General features: G+C 40.8%; 1 protein-coding gene across 1 annotated transcript in view; it reads left to right on the top strand.

Moving 5' to 3' along the window:
* MYO7B (myosin VIIB) overlaps positions 1-20291 on the top strand; it is a 177891-nt gene that overhangs the window by 109413 nt on the left and 48187 nt on the right. Inside the window, 7 exon segments of the mRNA XM_072615741.1 lie at positions 2240-2324; positions 7230-7448; positions 9337-9444; positions 10728-10901; positions 11561-11770; positions 12480-12650; positions 15367-15441. Of these exon segments, the coding sequence (XP_072471842.1) occupies positions 2240-2324; positions 7230-7448; positions 9337-9444; positions 10728-10901; positions 11561-11770; positions 12480-12650; positions 15367-15441 (1042 nt within the window).

The following is a 20291-nucleotide window of genomic DNA, read 5'->3' on the forward strand; positions in this document are numbered from 1 at the left end:
TTCCTGATCTGTATTCAGTTGTGGTGATGCTGCCCATGTTGCAAGGGCTGTCCCCTTCATGTAGCATGGGGGTGTCATTGTGTGGCTCAAAGGAAGGCTGAATAGGCATCTCTAGCCTCTTTCCACCACCACCCCTCTTTAGAGTTTAATTTCTCCCAGAAGGGGAAGCAGGAAGTTGAGCCTGGAGGATACTCTGCCCTCCTTAAAGAGAGGGGGTACTGGGCTAGAATTACATCTACTTCCTTAAGTATTGTTGGTCTAAGGCAGGGGTGAGGAACTTGAGGTTTTGAGGCCACATGTGACCCTCTAGGTCCTCAAAAGCAGTCCTTTGACAGAATCCAAATCTGGGATTTGTTCTGTGAACTTTAGATTCAGTCAAAGGGCCACACTTAAGACCTAGAGGGCCACATGTAGCCTCAAGGGCACAGATTTCCCACCCGTAGTAGGGGATGTTATTTTCAGGTTCAGTCTAACTTCTGATCATTGTTTCATTAAATGAGGAAGAAACAGGACCCAAAGCTTTATATCCAAAGCTTGACTCCTTTCCCACCAAAATACCAATTCCACAATGAACACACATATAGCAATCAGCCAAGAAATTCATTTATCCAATCTGATAGCAAAACAGAAATCAAAGAAAATATACATAGGCAGCTATAGAGCAGACCATAGAGTAAAGGAGCTCTCCCATTGGGAGTGAGATAACTCAGCTCAACCCAGAGACAGCCAGGCTTCACCCAACCTCAAGTTCCTTGAAGTCTCTAGTGTAGCAAGCTGGGGCTAGAGCCATGATAGAGAGTGCCAGCCAACTCCCCTCGGGTCTTCCCAGGGCCTTTTCCTTCAGTAACCTGAAGTGGGGCTGTTCTTGTCCATCGTCTCTCTGAAAGCTGGAAATGAGAAGTACCCAACGTAACTACAGAGACTGAAGAGACTAGGGAGCTCAAACGTCTAAAAAAAACTGAAGAGCTCACCTGCTCTTGCCAACTCCACCCTCAACCCAGATGGCATCAAAAGACTAAAAGCTCAGGAGAGAAGTTAGGGCTGGATATGTAGATCTGGAAATAATCTGCATAGAGATAATAATTGAACCCAGGGTTGGCGAAAAGATTGACAAATGAGATGAGGGAGAAGAGAAGAGAGTTCAGGAGAGGGGCTTTGGGGACATCCAGGGTAGAGGTGTATTCAGTCGTCAGAACATGGTATAATATCTGCCCAAGCTTATAATCCACCGATATTACTTTAAGAATTCCAGGGTTACCTTCATGCCATGATGAGGTATCAAAGTAGGGCTTGAGTAAAGGAGGCTCTTCTATCAACCCACAAGTTCTCCTATCAGGGGGATGAAGACTAGGCAAGAACTATCCCCAATCTCAGCCTCTCCTCACATTCACCTTGAATGACTTATTTTCCCCTTCAATTCTGCTTTTAGCATTCCTTTTTTTCCCTATTTCATAGTATCTTATTTTTTCTAATTACATGTAAAGATAGTTTTCAACATTCACTTTTATAAGATTCTGAGTTCCTAATTTTTTTCTCCCTCCCTCCCCTTCCTTCTTCCCAAGATGGCAGGCAGTCTGATATAAGCTATACATGCAAATCCTATTAGACATATTTCCACATTAGTCATGTTGTGAAGGAAGAATCAGAACAACCTTTTCTCAGGAAAACCATGAGAAAGAAAAAAATAGTGTGCTTTGATCTGCCTTCAGACTCTATTTTAGCATTCATTTTCTTCATTATTATTCAACATATTTGAAAGTCAGTTTGGTGTGATGGATAGAGAACAGAAAGACCTGGGTTTGTCTCTCTTTGATACATCTTGGCTGTGTGACCCTGGGCAAGTCATTTAACTGCTTAGTGCTTTACAAGATGTTCTAAGACTGTAAATTGCAAAGAAAATATTGACCTAAAACTACAAGTTACAAAGGTGATCAGAAGAGGGAATTTCCTCACCTAGGATTCCTTACACAGATAGGATCACAAATCTAATCTCTATCCTCTTCATGCTTGTGGGAGGAGAAGAATACAGAACACTTTATCAGTTATATACCAAATACCTATCAAGAGTGATCCTTAGAATCACATTTCCATTAAAAAAAATTTTTAATTAAAATTTTGAAAAGATGAGATCTAAAAAATTCCATCTCCAAAGTTGTTCTCTCTACCTATCACACCTACTTTTTCCACTGCTTCAATATTTCTGAAACTTAGATTTCCAGCTGGCATTTTCTGTTTCTAGGAAGGAATTTCTGAGTCAGAAGCGTGCAGCTGTGACCCTTCAGGCAGCATGGAGAGGTTATGCTTGCAGAAGAAATTACAAGATGGTAAGAAATCTGACTGAGGATTCCCAGAAATCTGTGGGAGGGAATGGGTTATGCCTGAAGTAAGTTATGCCTTAAGATCCCTGAGAGACTTCTCAGGGAAAAACTGAACAGAGAAGGGGGAACTGTATCAGGAGATCCTGAAAATAAGCAAATTGGATTGGATTTATCTTCCACATGTAAAGGAGAATTCAAAGAACCATCCTGAAGCAATGGAAAGAGAATCAGTTTCAGAGCCAAGAAGTCCCAGCATTTTTGATAAATATTAGCCGTGGGACCCTGGCTGTATGACTGAGCTAGGCACTGATCCTACCAGTGTCCTTACAATAAGTTGCTAAGAAAGTGTCATCCTAGATTGTTAGAGGGAGTTCCCTTACTGGAAGGCTCCTTATAACAATGAACCAATGAACTTACAATTTAAAAAAAAGAGTGAGAAGAATACATGTATGGACTGTCTCTACTGTAGCCAGCCTAATATGTGCCGCAGGAAAGAGAAATTAGTTCTCTTGATGGTTACCAGAAACCACCTAATAGCCACATTCTATGGCTTTTCTCATGCCTCAACTTCCTGGGGCTCCTTACTGCCTTTGACACTGTTGACTATCCCTTCTTTCTGACATTTTCTTCTTGGCATCCTTGATTTCTATGACGTTGCTTTTTCTTTGTCCCATTCCTGTCTTTCAAACCAATCTTTGTCTGGTTACCAGTTCATCTTCCTCTTCCCATCCCCAAGAGAAAGGATATGGATAAAGCTTCTTTCAGACTTTGCCCTTTCAGACTTTTAGGGACCATCTTGAGGGGCCTATTTAAAGATTGTAAATGACGTGAAATTTTAAGTTGCCCACTCCCAGCTGGTAAAGGCAGGAAAATTTTGAATGGCCCATTTGCATATGAAAAGGTCAAGAAAAGCAAGGGTTGGCAAAGACATCCCCACATCAAGTGGGAGAGACAGAAAAAAAGGGTTTTTTTTAATTAACAAGCATTTGCCTTTTTTCCTTCCCACTCCTCCCTCAAAAGAACAAAACTTTTGTTCTAAAAATTGTATCAATATGCATAAATGTAAATATATATGTATATTCAGGATAGATAGATAGATAGATGGATAAATACATAGATAGATGGATGGATGGATGGAGAGATGGAGAAATATCTCTATCTGACTCACATTATGGGAATTTACTTTCCTTAAGTATATGTAGATAGAGATATAGAGATATCTTTCCTTCTTTCCTATATCTATATGAAATCTGTAGATATAAAAGTATATCTATATAACTCCCACTTACCTTAGATCTCTCTCTTTCTCTCTGACTTTCTTTCTTCCTCTGTCTCTGTCTCTGTCTCTGTCTCTCTCTGTCTCTCTCTCATTTCTGCATATTTAGTCTATCAAAGTAACTGCCCCTGCTGGTGTCTAGCTGCAGAACAGGATCATTGAGCGGAGCTGAGAGTACAAGGGTTTGGAGTTGGTGCCCTGCTCCAGAGACAACAGGACCTAGAGCTTAGAACTCCTACGGGTTCTAAGGTGTGGGCTCCAGTTCCTTCTGAGCCCAAAGTCAGAGGCCTGGGTGACAATAGCCAAGCAGTGTCACAAGAGCCAATGCATCCCTCCCCTTCTCTTCATCCACTTGATTTCAATCCCTTGCCTTATCTCACCCAGGCCATTGCAGTAGCCTTTGACACATTCTCTTCGTCTTAGATCTAATTCCACTCCAAACCATCTTCCACGTAGCTGCTGAAGTGATTTTCCTAAAGCACAGGTCTGATTATATCACTTATGCAAAAACCTCCAGAAGCTCCATCCTCTGGCAATGAAAGCCCTTCACAGTCTGCCCCCTCCTCTTTCCAACCATCATCTGTACATAATTCCTCTTTAAGCACTTTATAATCTATTCAGTCTGCCCTTCTTACTGTTGGTGCTTATTCACAGGGTTCTATTTCCTGGCTCCATATCTTTCCAATGGCCATCTTCCATGCTCCCTTACCCCAGCCTCTAAGTTTCCTTTGAGATTCAATTCAAAAATTTCCTTTCATAAAAATTTCCTAATTCCTTCCTAACTGCTAGGATTCTCCCCCACTCCTAGTCACCTTGAATTTACTTTGGATATATCTACGTATGAACCTAGATATTACCCCATGCCTTGGATAGGGCGCTGGGCCTGGAGTCAGGAAGACTCATCTTCCTGAGCTGTGTGACCCTGGGCAAGTCACTTAACCCTATCTACCTCAGTTTCCTCACCTATAAAATGAACTGGAGGAAGAAATGGCAAATCTTTGCCAAGAATTCCCCACATGAGGTTATAAAGAATAGGACACCTCTGAAATGACTGAACAACAACCCAAAACTCTAAATATCTACCTCTAAAGCCTCCCCTGAGCACCAGTCTCGACTTCCTAACTACCTGCTAGACATCCCCTCTGAACCATTTTCTCAAAAAAACCTGCCCCTCCTCCTAACATCCTTATTTTCATTTTTGGTACAACCATCTTCCTATCAATACCCTTAGACTAGAAACCTCAATCACCTTTGCCTCTGTCCTCTCCCTTAGCACAGTCAATCATTTTCTGGGTCGTATTGATTTTATCTCCACCATCTCTCTCACATCCGTTACCCTTCTTCACCTACCTGTTGTATTGATCTCTTTGCCTCCTCTCTAATCTCCCCTCTTCACACCACTGCCAGATTGAGCTTCTTAATATGCAGCTCCTTCCTCAAAAAATTTTGGTGGCTTCCCTTTAACTAAAGGAGAAACACAAAATCCTTACTGTGACATTCATTTCCCTGCCATATTTTGCCCTTCACATTGTCTATGTCCACCAATCTCGCTGGTCGCAATTCCTCATCTGGTCCAGCTCTCTCTTGTTTCTCTGCATTTGTATACAGCATCCCCCATCTCTGGAAGGGACTCCATATCTCCATCTTTTGAAATAATTTCCTTCCTTCAAGGCCTAGCCTAGGTGCCACTTTCTCCATGAGGCCTTCCATGAATCCCCTAAGTGGAAGAGCTCTCTCTCTCTCCCTCCGGTCTTTTGTGCTTCTCAGTTGGACTCATCCTTTGTACTTCTCTCATTCTGACTGCATCATGTGTTATGTGCATCATCAGCTTACTAAACTTTATGTTCTCTGAGGTGTACCATTGTCCATTTTAGTAATTCCCAAAATCTAGCATAATACCATGTGCACGGTTGATTTTTAAGGAACAGGTGCTTTAATTAACAAATTTATCTTCCTTTGTATACTTCAATTCCCTAAACTAAATTTTAGCTAATTCAAGCCAGGTTGTATGCTTGGGTCAGAGATATTTGCATAACAAATTTGCTGTACTTATCTCCCAGAGGCGAAATACACAACTATGAAATTCTAACATAACTTGCAAAGTTCAAGCATAGTTTCCTTTATTAAGGGCCATAATGGATTGCAATACAGGCATAACCTATGAGCTAAAATAATGGTTTCTTTATTTGTTTGTAGTTTAGTTAGGAGGATAAAATAATGAACTTTTTGTTTTTCTAGACTTCTAAGTTAGTTGACATGTATGATTTTTTTCATTTTTTACCTATAAAAAAGATGATATCATGTCCTGCCTCAAATAATAGAGATAAATGTAACGTTCTATGCCAACAAATAAATTTTGTAGAAACAAGATGGAGGAGGCATCACTAGATAAGTAAATCTGAAAAAAGATTTTGGGCTTTTCAGTGAAGTTTAAAATCAGTGTGAATCAATGGTGTAACATAAATAGGTGCAAAATCTAGTGTGATCTGGGGGTGCCTTCAGAGAAGCATAGGAGAAGTTCCTCTCCTGTGTACCATCCTGGTCAGACAGCAAGGAGAATATTGTATTAAGTTCTGACGCTGTCACTTCACAGAAGAATGGTCAGGGGGCTGGAGATCATGCCTCATGAGAATTACTTCAAGAACTTGGGGATTCTAAGTCGGGAAAGGAAAAGTGGGGACATGACAGCTGTCTTCAAGTACCTGAGGGGTCATTCTGTGGAAGACAGTATGGTACAAAACTAGATGGTTGTTTGTCAGTCTTGTCGTGACCCTGTGGACCACAGGACACTAATTTTGTCCATGGGGTTTTCTTGGCAAAGATACTGAAGTGATTTGCCATTTCCTTCCCTAGTGGATTAAGGCAAACAGAGGTTAAGTGACTTTCCCAGAGTCACACAGCTAGTAAGTAGCTGAGGTCAGATTTGAACTCAGGTCTTCCTGACTCCTGGCCCAATGCTCTATTCACTGAGCTCTCTAGTTGACTCTGCAGAATTAGGAATAATGAATAAAAGTTGCAAAAATTTAGGTTTGATGTAAGGAAAACCTCCTAACACTTAACAGTTATCTAAAAGTGGAATGAGCTGCCTTTGAAAATAGTTCCCTTTACTTGAGGGTTTCACAAAAAAGCTGAGTGACAACTCATCAGGACCATTGTAGAGAGAATTCTTAGGGGTAGCTAGGTGGTGCAGTGGATTAGCACTGGGCTTGGAGTCAGGAAGACCTGAGTTCAAATCCAGCCTCAGACATTTACTGGCTATGTGATCCTGGGCATATCACTTAACTCAATTTGCCTCAGTTACCTCATCTATAAAATGAGTTGGAGAAGGAAATAGCAAACCACTCCAGTATATTCGCCATGAAAACTCCAAAAGGGATCATGAAGAGTCAGACAGGACTGAAAATGACTAAATAACAACAGCAGAGAATTTATAGTCATATATAAGTTGGACTAGATGGTTTCAGAGGTCTTGTCTATATGATTCTATGATTCTGTGATCAGTTGGATACACTTGGAAAATAGAACCCTTTTTGATTCTCCTTCTACTCTACTTATGTTTTCTCAGAATTTCCATGTGACTCTGTCCTAGTCAACCTATATCACCTTCCCATTAATGTATCTCTTACCCCCTGCAGATCCTTTTAGGCTTTGAGCGGTTACAGGCTTTTGTTCGAAGGCACCAATTGACAAAGCAATATAAGGCCACAAGGGCCAAAGTGATCCAGTTCCAGGCCCTTTGTCGAGGCTATCTGATTCGCCAGAAGGTGGCAGAGAAGAAGCGGGCAGTGGTGGTGATCCAGGCACATGCCAGAGGAATGATTGCCCGCCAGAACTTCAACAGGAGAAAAATAGAGGTAGGGCTTGAAGTCCCAATCCAGGGATGCTATGTTTCAATGATATAGAGCCTGCTGGAAAGTACAGAGGTGGAGACCAGAGTGGTAGATGGGGGCAAGGGTGATGATGGGGGTGAGCCAGGCAGGAGAAGAGGAACAGCTTTGATGTGGGATCATCAGAATCTCCAGCTAAAATACCAGACCTCTGCCTGCTCTGATCTCCTTTTTAGTGGGTCCTATTGGGCTCAGGAGCAGAGGCAGAGCAAAGATAGAGAACTGAAGTTAGAGATGGATATGAGAAATGGGGCTGGGGCCAGATGGAGAGACAAGGTATAGCAGCAAGCGCCATGACACATCCAGGATGGCCTGCTAGCACAGGTCCTTAGATCTGCTTTTCTAAAAGGAAAGCAACTTTTGAGGGGTCAGCAATCTTCTTTAACCATATATACCAACAGAGAAAATACAAGCAGTGACATAAAGACCAAGAGACAGGGCTTCTAAATATTTGACCATAAGCAATACATACATCACAGATCAGCAGACAGATCCAACTGTCTGACTATTACATATATACATAGTGAAAGAGAGAGAGAGAGAGAGAGAGAGAGAGAGAGAGAGAGAGAGAGAGAGAGAGAGAGAAGCACCAACATCTGGGCTTTCAAAGCCAGGGGTCTCCTTAAGGGCTACCCAGAGTCTCATCTGGCACATGAACCTTCTTCTAAAGAGTAAGCCCCAAAGCAAAACCTCATCTCAGAGTATACATACATTTTTCAGGGCCAGAGGACATCACAACCCTCATGACCCAGTGCCTCATTAGAAATTAACTAAAGGATCTTCCTACAAAACAAACCTCCCCTAATCAAGCTTCCCTTAATGGGCTCTACCTGAGGCCTATTAATGGAAGATATTTAACTTCCATTAACATGAATCCCATTAACATTACACTAGGGGAAGGCAGAAAAGTAGGTGTGACAACAGGAAACCCAGAGGATTCCATATTCTCTAGATCTATAGTGATTCCATTCAACTCAAAAAGATAGCATCACATGATGGAGAAAGAGATAGCCTCAAAGTCAGGAAGAACTGGGTTCCAGTCCTAACTATGACATTTAGGGACTGTGCAACTCGGAGTAAGTCATTTAACTTCTCAGAACTTAAGGCAATTCTCTAAGACTGTAAGTTGACGAGAAGATGCCAATCCACATTGGTAGAGAGAGTTTCCTCATCTGGAAGTTTCCTACACCAATAAAATCAGAGGCCTGGTCCCTATCTTCTAATACCCATAGCTCTTGCCTCACAGGATTGTTGAGAGGATCAAATGACATACTGTGTGTAAAGTGCTTTGCAAACATTGAAGTGCTATAGAAAGATCAGTGACCAAGAGAATGTAAGTTCCTCAAGTACAGGGATGTCTTGGTATCCCCAGCACCATGCTTGGCATATAGTAGGTGCTTAATAAATTCTTGTTGATTGATTGGTTGAGTGATGTCCAAGGGAATACGAAGGCATAGAGAATATCACCTTGATCCTTAAGGGATTTACAATGTGGCTAAAGAGTTAAGATATTCATATGTAGAAAAGTTTAATAACAATATGAGACAATATGTGGACATATGCTACATTATGTTGTACTGGCAATAAGCATCCTAGCAGCTTTGAGATATTAAAGATTATTATGAATTGTAGCATCAGGGAAAGGTTAGTGGAGGATGTGAGCTTTCTGAATAACTTGAAAGGATGGGTAGAATTTGGATCCCTCAAGGAACCTGGTTATGAAGATACTATACAGTATTTGTAATAAAGGTTCCTTGAACACAGTGTACAGATTTGTGAGTGGGAGCCAAATCAGTTGATTGCCAGATGAGTTGGAACATCTGGGCAGTCTTAACCTTTACCCCCTTTCCCACAGCACCAGAGCAGAGTTGGGGCAGAGAAGCTTCCTCTGGAGAAGAAGGAACATCTGAGGCTGATTGTCGGGTCACGGGAGGCAAAGGAAGAAACCAATCAGCTCCAAAAGGTGTGGAACAAGCTCAGGTGGTAGGCTTTGGTCTGAATCCTGCCTTGGAAAACATACTGAAGCCAAGTCTTTGTCCATAGACCTGCATCTAATGATTGGAAACCTCTCAACTCTAACTTTCACTGTTTTTTAGAGGTCATTTCTTCTATCTCTTCCCTGCTTCTGTCTCCTTATGACCTTTTCCCTGCTTGTTAGTCCAGAGGGAGCATGGAGTCAAGGACAGGAAAGAGGACTGTAGTCAGTTATCCTTTGTTTATATAAGGGAGCATCTGTGACAGCAAGGGTGGGTGAGGGAAGGAGGCCAAAACAGGGTCTTTTCATGGAAAAAAGGATTGGAGTAAGAGTCAGGGGACCTGAGTTCTAGTCCTAGTTCTGCCAGAGTAGATGGAGGATCCCCAGGCAAACATTCCACCTTTCTTATTCTCAGTATGAAATGTTCTCAAGCTGTCACTAATTTGAACTTGAAAGGTTAGGACTTTGTGATAATACAGACAAGGGCTAATATGACATTTATCTTTGCTCTACCTGTGAAAGGGAGAGTTGGCTCAAGTAAGGAATAGTGTGAAGAAGAAAATGGCTTCCTATCTCTCCAGCAACTTCTGTCTGCAAGGAATGAATGTGATTATTGTAAATTAATCTCATTTGTGGATTGCAGAAATCTCCTCCCCTTCCCCTCACTTATAGTTGACAGCATTTAACCTTTGGTGGGTGGGAGGTGCTGTCTGGATAATAATAACAGTTATGATGATTATATCTCATATATTATATGTTGCTAAATGATAAGTACATGTTACATTGTATAGCATATATTACATACAACATGATAAATATAGGTGTTATTTTGTTAATATAAATAATTAATGTTATATAATGATTATTTATTATATAATAGTAATTTATACTTTCCAAAATACTTTAAAAATCTGTTATCATACTTGATCCACATAACAATCCTATAAAGGAATGGTGGGTACTATTATCCCCATTTTAGATATGAGGAAACTGAGTCTTAGAGAAATAAAGTGGTCTGTCCAAGTATACACTCTGGAGAGCAAGACCAGGATCATGATTTTCAGCACCAAGGTCAGTGCCCTTACTACTGTAGTACTACTCTTAAGGAAAAAAATCCGATAATTCAGACATTTTCCAACTCCCTCCTCAAATAGTCTAAATTAATGAAATTTGACCTGAATTGCTGGCCTTCTGATTGTAGTTCAGTCCTGTTAGGGCGCAGTGATCTTGCCCACCTATCAGTAACACCTATGCCTCTGTTATGTGAGTAGGAACGTCTGGCTGTCCTAGAGGGAGAGAACAGGAAGAACCAAATGGACCAACCTACCAAGAAACGTGCTTCAATCTATGACCCTGTCAATGACACTGAAATGGTTGAGAAAGTATTTGGCTTCCTCCCAATAATCATAGGTGGCCAGAAAGGCCAGGCACCACAGGGATTTGAGGTAAGTTCAGCCCATTCTATTGAATGTCTATTCTCCACCCAGACTTCTTCTAGATGTAGCAAAGATACAAGAGAAGAAAATGTCATTCCTGCCTTCAAGGAACTTACTGTTCAGTTGAAGACCAAGACTAAAACACATACACACACACACACACACACACACACACACACACACACACACACACACACACACAAAACTAAAGACCAGTATAAAGTATTAAATAGCAAAGGGAAGAAGGAGACATTGTGGAAGTGCTATTCGGACTATTACAGCTATTAACACTAAGTGCTATTAAGAGATTAGGGGAGAAGCAAGAAAAAAAGGGAAGAATGTGAATCCAGAGAGCAACAAAATGTGTGAATAATTCATTTGAAGAGTATGTTGCAGGCAGGATAAGAAAAATTTAGACCTCTCCTGTCTATCCTAGATCATTTGTTCAACAAAGACGAATGATGTAGGGAGATTGAAGAGAAGACTGAGGGAAGTGAGGGAGAGTAGTTCTCAGAGTCAGGTAGAATGGAGATACAGGAAAGGAGAATTCCATAAGGGATGCCCACAGTAGTTTCTCAGTCCCTCCTTCTTGAATGATAGTCTGATTGTCAGCCTGACTTTGAAGCTGCCTGTTTATCTGTGTTACTTTCTCTGACTGTCCCCACCAGGATCTGGAAACAACTACTCAGAAGCTGACTGAGGTAGACTTAGACACCATCCCTATGTCAGTGGAGCCTGAGGAAGACATGGATGACCTGGATGAGTATACTTTCCCCAAATTTGCTGCTACCTACTTCCAGAAGGCTGCTACCCACACGCACATTCGCCGGCCCCTCCACCACCCATTGCTCTACCATGAAGAGGATGAAGACTTCCAGGTACCTTGTTTCCAGACTTCTTCCTCAGAGTAGCTGAGGCCACACTCTCTCCTTCCCCATACAGAGGAAGAGCACTGGTTCTTAGGGTCAAAGAAAGAAATGAGGACAAAGAGAGAGAAAATGTTATAAGATACAGCCCTGTGGTCCCTACAGCCCTGGATCCAGTCTCTGACAGTGCTAACAACAACAAACTTTATCTATTTCTGAGACTTCTGTTGAGGAGTAGGGTAGTACAGTCTCCTTCATGCTAATTTATTAGAACTCCAAATCAGGCCCAGATACTGCCTTGGTGGGTGGTGGAAAGAAATGGGAAATGGAAAAGAACATCATAAATAGGTATCCCATTCCCTTAATGATCCCAGTTCCTGACCAACCCCCAGAGAATGAGATGGTAGAAACAGGAGTCAAAAGAAGTTCTCTGGGTTCTAACTACCCCAAAACTATGTGTCTATATGTGTGACTATAGCATGGTGGGGGAGGCATAGTGCCTGGCACATAGTAGGTATTTAATAAATGTTTGTTGAATTGAACTGATTGTCTCTTTACATGTGTTGGGTGGCTACCTGTATGCCTATGTGGATATTTGTGCATGAGTCTATCTGTGTATGTGTACACATCCTAGAGGTAGAAAGGATCTGTTCACAAAGAGGGTCCCCCATCCAAGATGAATCATTCTTGTTTCTGTTTCTCTGTGTCTCCTCTTCCCTAGATTGCTCTAGTTATATGGAAGATTATCCTGCGATTTATGGGTGAATTCCCTGAGCCACAGTTGTTTGCCAAGAGCAGCAATCCCCAGGGCACATTGGTAACAAGACAAATCCGAGACAGTCTGGGTAAGAAGAACAATGCCCGCTTTTTGACAGACAGCAAAACAGAGAAGGTGAGGAAGGAGGAAGCTGGGCCCACACTCACTAAAGTCAGGAAACTGGTACCTCTGATCACCCTCATCCCACTGAACCTCAATCCCTGATGACCAAGGAATAAAGTATAAATGATTTATTCGAATGCAACGGGTTATTATTAAGAATGCTCTGCACTGACTCTGCTATGTTTCTAAAAGGAAAGCAGTGGCCAAATTAGTCATGACTGGTTGCCCAATGGTTAGAGCACATGCCATGGAACATAAGATTATAGATTTAGAGAAGAAAGGGACCTCAGAGGACACTGAGTACAATTCACTCTTTTTACAGATGGGGCAGCTAAGGAGTGGGGTGGATAGAGCCCTGGACCTGGAGTCAGAAAGACCTTAGACACTTACAAGCTTTGTGACCCTGAGCAAGTCACTTAACTTTCATTTGCCTCAGTTTCTTCATCTGTAAAATAGGGATAATAATAGCACCTACTCCACAGAGTTGGTATGATGATGAAATGAGATTAATATTTGTAAAATGCTTAGATTAGTGTCTGGTACATAATTAGCTTTATATAAATGTTAGCCAATATTATTACAGATGAGGAAACTAAGATCTGTAAAGTCCAAGTGAATTGCCTAAAGTCAAACAGATAGTAAATAGGTAGCCAAGTTGAGATCATTCCCCGTTAGGTCTATAACCATATACAGGGTGTCCCAAAAGTCTTAGTGCAGATTTAAACTCTAATAGCTTTTGGCATAGCCTGTATTTTAGGTCACTGACTCATCAGAGGATGCTATAGTCCTGACCAGAAGTCTTCCTTCTAATTGTTTACATTTTTTATGCCCCTTAACTGTTTCTGGCACTCCATCAGCCCAAAATTCTTGCACAGTTCCCTGATTTCCATGCATTCCAATTAATTTGTACAAAGGAAAAACTATTCTGTAGCCATCAGCTGGTCCCTGACTGATCATCAACTGACCTTTTAACTCTAGCTATAATTAATTCCCAATCCCAGCCACCAAATGACCACAGACTGGCTTCCTAACCCTGGTGGTGACCAATGTGTATGCTTGCTGATTAGGGGTACAAAGAGTGTGTGGATGACTCAATAGAAGTACTGATTCTCATTGATGAGGATCTGATTTGTAGTGCTCATTCTCCTGTAGAGTAGATGAGAGAAAAGCCAGAAGAAGTCCTGACTCCTGGGCTTGAGTCATATGATCATCAGTACAAAGTAGACTTTGAAGGGTACTGACATTCATTGTGTTCTTATTTTGGCCTTAAAAACTGGGTCATACTCCATCAAAGAGACACCAACACAAGCAGCTCTGATTTAGGAATTTGAGAGAGAAGAGGAAATTCAGAAGCTCTTAGTCCCTACTGACCCAAACTAAGGTCTCCTGAATCTCCTTACTTAGGACATCCTCTATGTCCAGAATATGATTGATGCCCTGAAAGGATAGGGAGGCATCAAGGGGTTAGAGGTCACAATGAGTATATGCAAGAGGTCTAGTAGGTGGGAGGGAAAGGAATAAATGGAAGGTGGGGCAGTTGTAATCATACTGAAGAGAGTTCTGAGCTCAAGGTCTTGAGCATGGGGTCCATACAGCCGTGGAAGTGGAAGTGAGGATAATTAGTGGTGAAGAACTCTTAACTTTAATACTTAATGGACTATTAGCACAAATGTTGAATTTGTGCTGGGTCATGATGGGAGATGGAGTGGAGAGCCTACAGCAGGTGAAGATGATTGCGCTCTCTCATCTCTTTAACCTTTGTGAGCACCAGTAAATATTTTTGAGATGACTGGTCATTGTTAGGAAACCAGTTTGTAACTGTGATATATGTCTATCTATATGTGTGTGTATATGTATATATGTGTGTATATACATATACACACACATACACATATATACACACACATGTACACACATATACACATGTATACATGCACGCACACATATATACATATACACAGACATATATGTGTGGGTATGTGGGTACATGCACACACACGTGTGTGTAGATCTGTATGTATCTGTTTGAAGATGTGCTAAGAAATCAGTCTGTGACCAGACTAGTATTTGCAATAAAGTACCATACCATACTGTGCCATACCATGCCATAATTTACCATACCTTACTATGCCATACAATACACAAAAACACACCAAATGCCCCCCTATCTGCTTAACAAGGTGATAGGTGTGAGAAATACAGAGTTTGAAAAAGTCATGGACCTTGCCCTCTCAGGGTTTAAGAATGAGAACTGATACTGTAATATACATCACATTATAAGACTTAAAAAAACCAGTTCTACATGAAGTCTATAGGTCTAAGGGGAACTGGTTATTGCTGGGAGTGAGGGAGAATGACATCCGAAAGGCTTTCTGGGAGAAATGACTTTTGCTTCGGATTTTAAGAGATGTAAAGACTACAAGTTAGGAGATGCAATCTGTAGCAGTGAAAGAGAGAAAAACTAAATTGATCAAACCTGAGACTTTGACGTGACTGATGCAATGTTCTAACCACTGAACTAAATAGCTACTAGAGCAGAGACTGGTTGTGGGTTGGTTTTTTTTTTTTAACTTTATATTATCCAATAAGCTTCACATACTCTAGGATTGCCTCACTGGTTCCTTTCTCACAATCAGGGATTTCATTTCTCTTCCGCCATTATCTTTTCCCCTCCCAAACCTATATACCTCTTTCACCCTTGGGTTTCTTTCTTTTTTCTCTTATTCAGAATTCTACTTGGAGGAAAAAGAATGGAGACTTTTCCACCATGACACTGAAGCGTTCATCCAGACTGACAGGAGAGGTAAGGGCTGTTCTCCTTTCCGTGGCTTCCTTGCTGTCCAGAGATGTCCTCCCTGATGCACTAGTGGGGAGTGCTGGTGTAGTGGAAAGAGAATGAAAGTACACTTGCATTCTGATTCTGGTTTGCTCATCGATCTGCTGTATGATTTGGGGTAATTCACTTCATTTCTCTGGGCCTCAGTTTTCTCATCTGTAAGATAGGGATGCTTCTGTTTCATGAAGAAAGGTATAGAATAATTTCCAGATGCTTTGAATTAAATTCACATTATTTTGTATGTTGTTATACCCTTCTTTACTCATTTCCTCCCTTTTCCTGAACCCCAAAAAAGAAAGAATCCAATTATATCTTCTGAGTAATAGGTCTTCACCACCAAACTTTTCAAAGAAAGGACCAGAGAATGGGGATAAAACAATATGTGAGACAGAATAGGAAAAAAAAATTAGGCAAACATGGACAAAAGTCATATAGATTAAGGAGATGAAAAGATGAGATCCACAAAAATAATATTAGACTTTGTGGAAAATTCACTGGGAACCTTGGAAGGGATATTCTGTTTCATTCAATAAATATTTATTGAATCCTTACTGTGTGTCCAGGTCTGAGCTGAGCACTGAAAGGGCTGCAGAGAAATGTAAAACACAATCCCTACTCTCAAGGTGTTTAGATTTTTGTAGAGAAAACAAGACTATTGTGTACAATTGAAGAACAATGTCAAGCATTACATGATAGATGCCTAATGGGGGATCAAGGAAAGGTTAAAAGAGCTCAGAGAAAAGAGATTACTATGTCTGGGGTAATAACAAAAACTCATATGTACATAATGCTTTGTGGATAAAAATTTGTTTTGGATGCATTGTCTCATTTGTTTTCAAGGAAGGCTTCATGGAAGTATTAGATTTGATCTGGGCTTGGAGCATGGTGTTGTTCACAAGAACAAACCCCAAAATCTGAAATAATTTTAGATAGAAATATATTGGGGCATTTGGAGAGAGAGAGAGAGAGAGAGAGAGAGAGAGAGAGAAGGAGAGAGAGAGAGATAGGAGGCTTCCTCATCAAGTCTTTGTGAGTTTACATTATAAATAAGTTAGACAAGTTATAAGGACATTCGCCTGCCTAATTGGCCTCACATAGGCAGTAGGTAGTCTCCAAAAGAAGGATATTTTGAGATATATATCAGCATATAAAGTCAGTCTATTTTGGGGAACCCAAAACACAAGCTTTGTGTGGACCCAAGATTGGCACTGGGTAGGATCTAGGCATTGTTTACAATCATTTAGCCTCCCTGGAGTATCTCTGAGGTCAGCATGACCTCTATAGTAAACTTCTTGAGTTAGACAAAATTTTAGCCACATAAACTTAGAATTCAACAGTATTAATAAGTGATAAATAATAGCCCACAAGGGATAGGATTTTAATAATAATTTATAATTATGAGAGTAGCTTGGTTGAATGGACAGAGCTTTGGAATTCAATGATCTAGGTTTGTATTCTAGTCCAACCACTTATTTTTAAATTATCTCTCCTGGATCTATTTTCCAGATAAGTTGTTTTTCCAATGAGATATTTCACATTATCTTCTATTTTTTCAGTCTTTTGGTTTTGTTTTGTAATTTCTTGATTTATCATAAAGTCATTAGCTTCCCTCAGCTCCACTCTCATTTTTAAAGAATTATGTGAGCTTTTGAACCTCCTTTTCCATTTGTCTAATTCTGCTTTTTAAAACCTTCTTCTCCTTATTGGCTTTTTGGACCTCTCTTGCCAATTGAGTTAGCCTATTTTTAAAGGTGTTATTTTCCTCAGCATTTTTTTGGTTCTCCTTTAGCAAGCTGCTGACTCACTTTTCAAGCTCTTCTATGGCCTGAGCCCATTTCATATTCATTTTGGAGGTACTGGAGACAGAAGCCTTGACTTTCTCTGACAGTATGCATTGTTCTTCATCATCTGAAAGGATGGAGGGAGATACCTGTTCACCAAGAAAGTAACCTTTTATGGTCTTATTTTTCCCCCCTTTTTGGGGCATTTTCCCAGCCAGTTACTTCACTTCTGAATCCTTTGTCAAGAGGAGGGTCCTTGTGCTCCTCCTCCCCCCAGGACCTTGGTCAGGGCTGAGATTCAGATCAGCTTCTCAATTCCCTCAGGGGCTTTGGGTGGGGGCAGAGCCACCATTGAGGGCTGAAGTTCAGATCCCCTGCTCAATTCCTGCAGAGACTTTAAGCTGAGCCATTTGGACAATGGACTCAGGCTGCTTCCTCAGCCACTGTAGCCACCTGCTGCCCACTGCTGCTGCTGCCACTGCCTCTGCCACCACCTGGGGCCAGTTCTGGGGGGATCCCACTCCCCTCTTGCCCAGGTGGGAAAGCTCTCTGACACTGACCTCTGAAGCTTTCTTTGGCGCTTGTGGGTTGATGGACTTGGGACCCTCCCTGCTGGGGATTCTGCCCTGGAGGCCCGCTCTGGTCCTGTTCCTCCCCGAGCAGTGAGGCTAGGGCTAGGCTGTAATCTGCTCAGCATCCTGTGGGATAGACCTTTCCTGTCAGCCTTCCAGGTTACCTTTGGCTGGAAATCTCTTTCACTCTGTCATTCTGTGGCTTCTGCTACTCTAGAATTTGTTGAGAGTCATTTTTTACAGGTATTTTGTGGGCTGTGGGGAAGTGCTAGAGTGTATGCATCTTTCTACTCTGCCGTCTTGGCTCTGCCCCCCCCACAAGTGCTCCAATCACTTATTTTTTTTAATATTTTGTTTTAATCAACCAAAATCTGGCTTCTTACCTTCTCCCCATCTTGAAAAATAGAATACACGTGTATAAATGAAATATATACATGTATTAATAAAATATACGTGTGTGTGTGTGTGTATGTGTGTGTGTGTGTGTGTGTGTGTGTGTGTGTGTGTGTAGGGACAGCGAGGTGACACAGTGCATAGAGTACTGGCCTTGGAGTCAGGAAGACTCATCTTTCTGAGCTCAAATCTGGCCTTAGACACTAGCTGTGTGACCCTAGGTAAGTCACTTTACCCGGTTTGCCTCAGTTTCCTCATCTGGAAGATGAGCTAGAAAAGGAAATGGTAAACTACTTTATTATCTTTGCCAAGAAATCCCCAAATGAAGTCCCAAAGAGCCTGACACAACTAAAACAAAATGTATGTATATGTATGGTCAATCAAAACTCAAAACAAACTTTCACACTGGCCATGTCCAAAAAAAAATTTGCTTCGTTCAGGATTTTGAATACTTTGCCTATTTATCAGGAGGTGGATTGCATGTTTCATCAATAGTCCTCTGTAACTATGATTAGTCATTACACTGATTCAGTCCAATAGTATTCCATCATATTTATATACAGTAATTTGTTCATCCATTTCCCAATTTATGGGCACTGCCTGAGATTTCCATTCTTTATCATCTCAGAAAGAGCTATAAATATTTTTATGTATTCTTGGAGTTTGTCTTGCTTAGGACTAATCCTTCAGTTTATCTTCTATTTAATTTTCGTTATCGCCTTTCCATCCTACTTCTCTGTTGAGTAAAATACGTTTCTCTACCACACTCTGTGTGTATATGTATTATTCCTTCCTTTAACCATTTAGATGAGAGTGAGATTCAAGTGTCAGTCACTCCCCCATATCCCATGCTCCTTGTTTATATATATGTCTGCTTCCATACCCTGATCATGTGAAATAATTTTCCCTAATATTCCTCCCCTTCTCCCTCCCCCCGCCATGTATTCCTTTTCCCCTCTCTTTCCATTCTCTTCTTAAGATAATGCATAATAGAACCACTCCATGGCTTTGTCTAATTGTACTACCTCTATGACCCTTAATGACAATATGAATTGGAGGGAACATATGTATCATCTCCTATATTCGAATGTAAGTGGTTTATCCATGTTTAGTCCTAATCATTGTTCATTCATGTTTTTATCTTTCTCTTCTCTCCTGTGTTTGAATTTCAAAGTTACTTTGCATCTTTGCTATTTTCATCAGGATTGCTTGGATGTCCTCTATTTCATTAAGGGTCTATTTTTTCTCTCTGCAGAATTATACTCGGTTTTGCTGGATAAGTCATTCTTAGCTATAAGTCCATTTCCTTTGCTTTCTGGAATACTGCATTCCAAGATATCAGTCCCTATATGATGGTGACTGCTAAATTGTGTGTGATCCTGACTGACTCCTTGGTACTTGAATTCTTTCTTTCTGGCTGTTTGCAGTACTTCTTATTTGACTGAAAACTCTGGATTTTAGCTATGATATTCCTGAGAGTTTTAAGATTTCTTGAAACATGAGATCTAGGCTCAGTTTTTGGTCACTGCATTGAGATAGTCCAAATGCTCTTAACTTTTCTTCTCCTTGATCTGTTTTTGAGATCAACTGTTCTTGCTGTAATACCTTACATTTTCTTCTATATATTCAGTGTTTGTACTTTGTTTTAATATTGCTTATTGCTTCATGGAGTCATTGATTTCTATTTGGTTCATTCTGATTTTTAGAGTTTTTTGTTTGGACAAAGTTTTGTACCTCTTGGACCAAACTGTTCGTTCCCTTTCCAATTCCTTCTTCCACACCTCTCATTTCTTTTCCAGTTTTACCTCAAGTGCTGTCATGTTATTTAAAAAATAATCTCTTCCCTTATTAGCTATATTATCTCAAACAAGTCATTTCCCTTCTCTGACTCTCAATTTTCTCATTTGTAAAAAGAAAGTGTTGAACTAGATGATCTCTAATGTTCCTTCTACTTTTTCAGCTTCCAGAAATTACAAGATTTCTATGATCTAATCATAAGATTTTAGAGAGAAGGTTGGAGAAAGGGAAGGAAAAGAGGAACGGAGGAATGAAAAAAAAAGAGGAAGAAACA

This window comes from Notamacropus eugenii, chromosome 5 (genome assembly GCF_028372415.1).
Source record: "Notamacropus eugenii isolate mMacEug1 chromosome 5, mMacEug1.pri_v2, whole genome shotgun sequence".
Taxonomy (NCBI): Eukaryota; Metazoa; Chordata; class Mammalia; order Diprotodontia; family Macropodidae; genus Notamacropus; species Notamacropus eugenii.